Source organism: Tupaia chinensis, unplaced genomic scaffold, assembly GCF_000334495.1.
Source record: "Tupaia chinensis unplaced genomic scaffold, TupChi_1.0 Scaffold000368_1, whole genome shotgun sequence".
Classification (NCBI taxonomy): Eukaryota; Metazoa; Chordata; class Mammalia; order Scandentia; family Tupaiidae; genus Tupaia; species Tupaia belangeri.
This window is the reverse complement of record NW_006159865.1, coordinates 1,305,284-1,312,962: the sequence shown is the minus strand read 5'-3', so window position 1 is coordinate 1,312,962 and position 7,679 is coordinate 1,305,284. Positions and strand designations below refer to the sequence as shown.

The window sequence follows — 7,679 nt, the reverse complement described above, 5'->3', positions numbered from 1 at the left end:
GGAATCAGGGCTACCTTGGAAATGGTAGCTACTGAAAAGTCAGGCTATCACATTTTTGAACTTCAAATTCATTGTGCGTTCAATAACATATTTTAAAACTAATTTTATTGAAACTATTAAATGAAAATACCATTTTACAGAGACAAATATATATATATATATATATATCTGAACTAGAATGAAGTAACTTTCCAGCACTTGATTGCTACAAATGGTCATTTTCATCTGGATTTCTCTCTAGGTCTAAATTGTCCACATGTATAATTTACCCTGAACTCTCATCATAGAACCACACCATCTCACAGTTTCATCCTAGTGTCAAGGTGTATATGAGTTCCTAGCCAGCTTTGGGCATTATGGTCAAAGTAGTCATTCTTAACTTCGAGGTCTATAAAGCTAATTAAAGGCATAGCCTTGGTCCTTAGTCATAAGGACAGCTCCGCCTTTTTTTTCCCACAGATCCATGTTAAAGAAAATGGAAGAGAGATTCCAAGTACATGGATGTATGTTATTACCTCGTCCCCTTCTCTTCTGCCTGCTGATCTTTTCCTGACCTGTAGCCTGCCTGCATCTGCAATTATACTTCTCTTGCCAATTTCCCTTTTTAAAAAAAAAAGGCCCCAAAGACCTTATTTTTCCCCCTCCATACAACAATAACCCTTTATGGAATTAAATTAGAATATAATTATTACTAAAAACTATGTTGTACATTATAAAGATATACAGAGATTAAATGTCAATGTCACATACATCTGATTTTTTTAAAAAAAGAATATATCATTACTTAATAAGTTTCCTAAGAAATGATTCTTAATTAGGCACTTACTGAGAAAGTTGGTATGTATTACCATAAACATTTTGTTTAAAAAAAACACACATAAAAAGCAAATTTAATGTGGTCATTTAAAACATAGTTAATATCCTATTTTAATATTTGAAATTGTAAGGTTCTATCTCCCCTGGATGCTATGTCTGTCAATTATTTGATCATGAAGATGAGGTTTCATACATTATCCTTGGGGTAAAAATGTGAAGGTAAATCAGACTTAATATAGCCGCAAAGTAGAAAACAGAGAATTGGACCTTTCTGCTCCAATTTAGAGATGGCCAAAGGTCCATATGCCAAATTGTCTGATGCTCCTTGCAGAAATAATTCTTAAAATGTGACTACTTGGCGCCAGCAGGTGGCGTGGTGGTTAAAGGTGCTGGATTCCCACATGGCCGACTAGGGTTCGAGTCCTGGACCTGTGTAGCTTGTTTTCTCGCTTTCCTTTTCTCTCTCTCTCTGTTTCTGTCTGATCAAATTAAAAAAATAATAACAACAAGTGGAAATAAATAAATAAAAAGAAGTTTAAAAAAATGTGACTACTTGTTTGTGTGGACATACAAGCAAAACTTAGAGGCCATGTAATATGGTCAAGTTGATGCTGCTACAGAAACATTAACTTTACATTTTCTGAAAATGGTTTTTCATCCTTTTTTTGTTGATTTTTTTTTGTTTACTTTTATACATAACACTACGAGGTACCGAATTAAAATTCTCACAGGATGGCAGAGTTCTTAAGTTTGTGAGGACATTTTGAGAAGGATATTGCACCAGTTTGACTCTACCTTGCCACAAGAATGTGCTCATCTGTGGCCCTAAACATAAAAACAAAGAGAGTTAGGTAGAAGGCCTACCTTCAGAACTCATCGACTATGCAATATAAGTTAAAATTTATTTTTATTTCAGGGCCAGCAGGTGGCATGGTGGTTAAAGTGCTGGACTCCACATGGCCAACTGTGGTTCGAGTTCTGGACCTGGCGGTTTGCTTTCTCACTTTCTTTCTCTCTCTCTCATAAGCACATGTGCCCTGTAGCAAATTTTAAAAAACAATAATAATAGTAATGATAAATAAAATTAAATATTTTTTTAAATTATTTTTCTTTTTTATTTTTTAGAGAGGTTTTTGCTATGTGGTATGTACACTTGCTGGAAAAGCAGAGAGAGACAGGGAGACAGAGAGTGAGAAATCACCTCCTAGGAAGATGGCAATACTGTAACCCCTTCTCCTCTATTCTCCTTTTGGGATTTTGGGCACACATGCACATGCGCCTGGTGTGAGTTTCAAGCCGCTTGGTCTGAGACTTGAATTGCGGTCAGTCCCATGGGAGTTCAGTGACATAACCATTACACCATCTGCTGGTCCCTAAAGATGATTTTTTTCCTAAGACCTTTTTGATCACTATCCTTTCAATCCTAGTAAATTCTCGACTTTTGAAAGCAGTTTTGATTATTTACTCTTCTCTCTACATCTAAATTGTACATATTTATCATTTCAAAACAAAAAATGAATTTCAAATATGTAACTACACATGTCCCTTAAAACAAACAAACAAACAAATGGAAAAACAACATTAATATTACAGATGAGGGTCAGGGCTCTCTGGAACCATCACCCATCACAACCAGCATCCTGGAAGTGCCCCCTGCCATCAGTCTGGCGTGCTGCCTACCTGTCACTCTCCTGCTCATTTATATACATCTGTGTGCACCCCACCACCATGTCTCTCAGGGTATGGTCAGACCTGAAGTCAATTTAATGGGTCATGACCAAAGCTTTGAAAACATGGAGTTGAATAAACTGGATTAGGACAGAGTATTTTTGGAGTACACTGCAAGTACTAAAGGTCTACTTAGTCAAGATATAAATGTGTTTCTTATTTTCAGTCACTTCAAAAGAGTTTAAAAGCTATTACTGCGAAAATCTATAGAATTATATCTCTGTTTTCCTCCCTCCCTCCTTCTTTTCTCATTCTCTCTCTTCCTTCTTTGGCTACTTCCCTCCTACCTCCCTCTCTTTCTTCTTTTTCAGACAAATGTGACTTATTATGTGAAATGTTTTACAGTTTAGTTTTTTATTCATCTATTTTTACTTATTATTTATTATCATTATATTTTTTAAATTTCCAATAGGGCACATGGTTTACCAGAGATGGGGGAGGGGGACAGAATTGAGAAAGCAAGCCACCAGGTCTAGGATTTGAACCACAGTCAGCCATGTGAAAGCCCAGCGTTTTAATCACCATACCACCTGCTGGCCCCAACAATTTAGTTTAATTTTTTCTTTCTTTTTCTCTGTCTATCATGGAGATTACTCTTTTCTATCCACATACACACAGTTCTAGATCATTCTACCATTAAATGATATTGCATGTTCTGGATGCACTGTGGTCTTCATGGGCACTTAGTTTGCCTTCAACTTCTCAAATTTCAAGTTACGCTGTAATGAGTATACATGTGCAGGCCTCATTGTGTATATCTGTAAGAGTTTTCCTAGAGGAGACAAGGAGAAGTGAACTATCTGTGCCCTAGAATACGCACATTTCTTATGTAACAAATACGTTTTAAGTTAGCTGAACCACTTTACACTCTGACCAGGAGAAAATCCACTTTTCTTTTCATTATTTATTTTATTTATTATTATTATTTTAAAGTTGCAATAGGGCATACATGCTCACTAGAGAGAGACAGAGAGAGAAGAAAGAGATGGAACATGAGAAAGCAAGCCACCAAGTCCGGGACTCAAACCACTGTTGGCCATGTGGGAGTCCAACACCTTCGTCATCATGTCACCTGCTGACCCCAAGAATCCACTTTTCTGCACTTTGATAGACAGTACATAGGATCAAACTTGTTAAATTTGATAATCTGATTTTTTTTTCTTTTTCACATTTATTCGAATGCTTGTTAGGTTATTGTGCTTCTTTGGTAACAACAAAAAAATAATCCCATGCTTTTTTTTTTCTTGATTTGTAAATAGTCTTCGAATGTTGTAAATATCAATCCTTTTATTTTATGGTATATGTTAAAAGTATTTTTGCCTAATCTGTGATTTCTCTTCAATTTTAAGGAGATTTCCCACACCTAGACTAAAGGTAATTTTTATCTCGGGTACCTCCAGAACAGTCTGTCAGGTACCTGCCACTACTGTAGCATGACAGGCCAGGATCCCACCACCAGTTCAGCCCTCCGAGGTACTCTGGCCGGATAACCAGACTGTGGCATGAGTTAGGATTGAGGAGAGAAAGGAAACTTGACGCTGGGAATGAGGTTCAGGGAGTCCTGCTTTAACACCTGCAAATTCGTGATTTTCTGAACAACTTCAGCTAATCCTGGCTATGAGAACCACTATTTCTCATTTTTCTACCAGATCAAATACTTACAAATTTCTTATATTCTCTCACCCCAAAATGTACATTTATTTAACTCTCAATAATTTTGGAAAAATAAAAATGATAAATATACAAATAAATATCTTCTTTTATTTTTATCCTTCATCAAAAGACCTAGAATTACTAAGTTCATAGCAAATGTTAACCATATTCTTTTGTCTAGTTTTAAAGCATTTTCTCCTAATAAATCTTTCAGATTACCTCCCTAAAAATTTTACTAGAGGGGCCAGCAGATGGCATAGCAGTTACATCGCTGGACTCCTACATTGCCCACTGTGGTTTGAGTCCCAGACCCAGCGGCCTGAAAATCACACTGGGAGTATATGTGTATATGCCCAAGATTCTGGAGGAGAATAAAGGAGAAGGGACTGTGGTGTGGCCATCCCCCCCAAGGGGTGATTTCTCACTTTCCTTCTTACTGTCTCTCTCTCTCTCTTTTTCTCTCTCCCTGGCAAGCACATACACCTTAAGGTAAAACCCTTTTTAAAAAATTTTTACTATTGATTAAAAAAAACAAAGCTACATATCTTTCTATTGGCAATTTTGCCCTGAGGATATTTTTATTAATACGATTTTCCCTGGAAAGACACTGGTGAGGCTCATCATTGTTCATATGCATTGTCAGCCATTTGTCATGTCCCATGTTTCATGTCTGTGGTATTTCCTACTGAAAAATATACTACGTGGTCTCCTAAATCAAATAAAAGTTTAAAATGTTGAAATACTTTGTATTATTTTAGAGTTGTAATCAACATAGTAAATGGAATTACTGTTTTCAAACTTAGAAGTAAGCTACAAAATTTCTTATAATGGCTATTCCAGGCCCAACTGCACTGGTACAGGAAGTAGAGCACTGCTATGCAATGCTAGAGCTGTGTAAGAAGGACCAGGGTTTGAATCCCAGGTTGACCTGAACATGTAAGGAATGTCTAAGGGTGTTCCGGTAGTCCTAGATGGCTAGAGAATTGAACGGGGGAAATCACGATGTGATGAGAGCCTGCCAGGGGACCCTGTTCCCATCTCCTATAAAAGATATATGCAAACTTAAAAAAAGAGGAAATGTACTTAAAAGGTGTCAAAATCAAAAACAACAACAACAAAAAATTATATTTGCTAGCTTACTCTGTGGTGAGCATGACACTGAACAGCTACTTTTCCCCTCTGGAGGGGAAGGAGGAGAACCCAGGAAGAAGAGAAGTGCTTTCTTAGCACAGACTTGGATGAGACATAGAGAAGCATTTTACATATGTAGTCTCATCTAATCCATACAACCATTCTGAAGGTTAGCTGTTTTATCTCTATTTCAGAGATGAAGAGACTGAGTGCTATGGTCTGACTTTTTCCATGTGCCTGAAATCCTAACCCCCAAAGTGATGGTATTAGGAAGCAGTGATTCAGTCATGGGGGTGGGGCCCTAATGAATGGGACTGACGCCCTTATAAAGGAGGCTGGAAGGAGCTCAGTTGGCCCTTCCACCATGTGAAGACACAGCCAGAAGGTGCCAGCTATGAACCAGGAAGCAGGCCATCGCCCAACACTAAACTTGCCAACACCTTCATCTTGGACTTCCATTCTCCAGAACTGTAAGAAATAAATTTCTGTCATTTACCAGTCACTCAATTTATGGTATTTTATTATAACAGCCCAAACTGACAAGGACACTAAACCTTAATGAGATTAAGCAATTTGCCCAGTGAAGATTGCTTAGCAAATGAGTGCTAGGACCGACCTAAAACACAACTATGCTGACTCAGCCTAGATGGGAGTTAGGGGCTCTCGGTTCTCCTTCTAAGCCTGTCACTAGGCCATGTGGTCATAGACAATTCTTCTGGATACTGCAAATACAAAGTAATATCTATGTTCCTTCCCAATCTGAAATACTATTTCTCTTCTTAAATAGGTTCTACTTTTAACATGCTGTTCTATCTATACCACTGAACATTTAGTTCGCTAAATGTTTTCGGAAAGCACATACATGTAATAAACAGGATGCATTACGTCTCTGCAGCCTGCCTGTACAGTGTATTATATTCTGCTTTATTATCTCATAGCTCTTTAAAAGAGATAAATTAGTTGCCTATTCTTGGTACTTGAGACTTAGGATATTGAAACTATTAAAACTATAATTCACAACACACACACACTGAAGCTGTATATCACCATAAATTGAACCCCAAAATAGATAATACTATTCCTCCAACACACCAAGATATACTATCAGCCTTTATTTTTTCTGAATTCTTTCTGCTAGGAATCGGAAATTTTTGGACAATTGAAAATAAGAAAGGTTACGGAGAAGGGTTCTTCTTAAAGAAGAAAAATACATTTTTTTTTCCTTAATGGTGTCAAAATACCTGGATTTCTCTATATTGGGCCAACTATCTTGTTGAAAGATAATATAGATTCGCTCTCCCTCTTTACTTTTGTAACAATGAAATAAAGTAATTTAATTGTAATTCAAATCTATAAAGTTTGGCAGTCAATTCCTGAGTTTCTGGTTAGACAAACGATGTTGAACTCACAAGAGTTGCTTGGAGGTTCACCCAGAGAACCCTGGAATGGAGGAATAAGAGTGGATGCCACAGTTATATTTGAGAAGACCATGAAAGCACAGGGCAAGTATTTGGTAAGAGGGAAGGTGTATTTCAGTGGTAGTTTCTGATGAGAAGAAACAGCTCCAGTCAAAGATGGAGTTGACCAAATGTGGGCTATATCTGGTGAATGGTGAAGTGTCCGGGTTAGCTGATGTGCAGTACAATGCAAAGATAAGATAGACATATAGCTGATGAGGTAGTCAGGGACCACAAATGATGGTGACTGTCTTTCGGGAAAGGTGATGTCAGGAATAGAGGCCTAGGGCTGAAGCCAGAGGCCTGGCTTGAATATTCTCACTCCGCTGGGTGCCAGCTACGTGGTTTCAAGCAGGTCACAACATCTTTGGGCCTTGATTTCTTCATCTGAAATGGGAGCATGGTGAATATGGGAATAAAGCTATGGGGCCTGGGGTCGTACACACTGTGGGGAAACCCACCCCAAGTGGTAAATATCTGTCTGCAGATAGCAGGAGTTAGAGGTTTCTGAAGCTCAGACTAGAGTGATTGAGAGCAACATCTATCAAAAGAGAAGATTATGACTGGGGGCATTGGGCAGGGGATACTTCCCAGCACAGACCAACAGGCAGTTCCACAATCAGTCAGGCTTATACTGTTAGGAAGAATTTCATCCAGGCCTAGCCTCCCCACCACACGCTACCTCTGGTGGTACTTCCCACAGGATGGCAGGAAGCTGTGGCATAGCATCAACTCCTTTCATCCCCCGGGTGATCAGGAAACAAACCTCCTGAAACTTCATAAATAAGCTATTTAAAGGCCTCGGAAACGAGGCAGCTTTTAACATCCCTCACTCTTGGATTCTGGCTGAATCTTTTATGTATGACATCTCACATATTCAGGCTTAATTTTTGT

General features: G+C 38.2%; 1 protein-coding gene across 5 annotated transcripts in view; it reads right to left on the bottom strand.

Annotated features, from left to right (window-relative positions):
• Positions 1 to 7,679, bottom strand: part of NEK10 (NIMA related kinase 10) — a 225,545-nt gene that overhangs the window by 32,205 nt on the left and 185,661 nt on the right. For 3 of the 5 annotated variants that reach the window (XM_006153310.3, XM_006153312.3, XM_014589674.2), the window contains one exon: positions 1,612 to 1,641. The exons of the other annotated variants lie outside the window; for them this stretch is intronic. In XM_006153310.3, the coding sequence (XP_006153372.1) occupies positions 1,612 to 1,641 (30 nt within the window). The remainder of the gene's footprint in view (positions 1 to 1,611; positions 1,642 to 7,679) is intronic. 5 annotated transcript variants of the gene reach the window in all.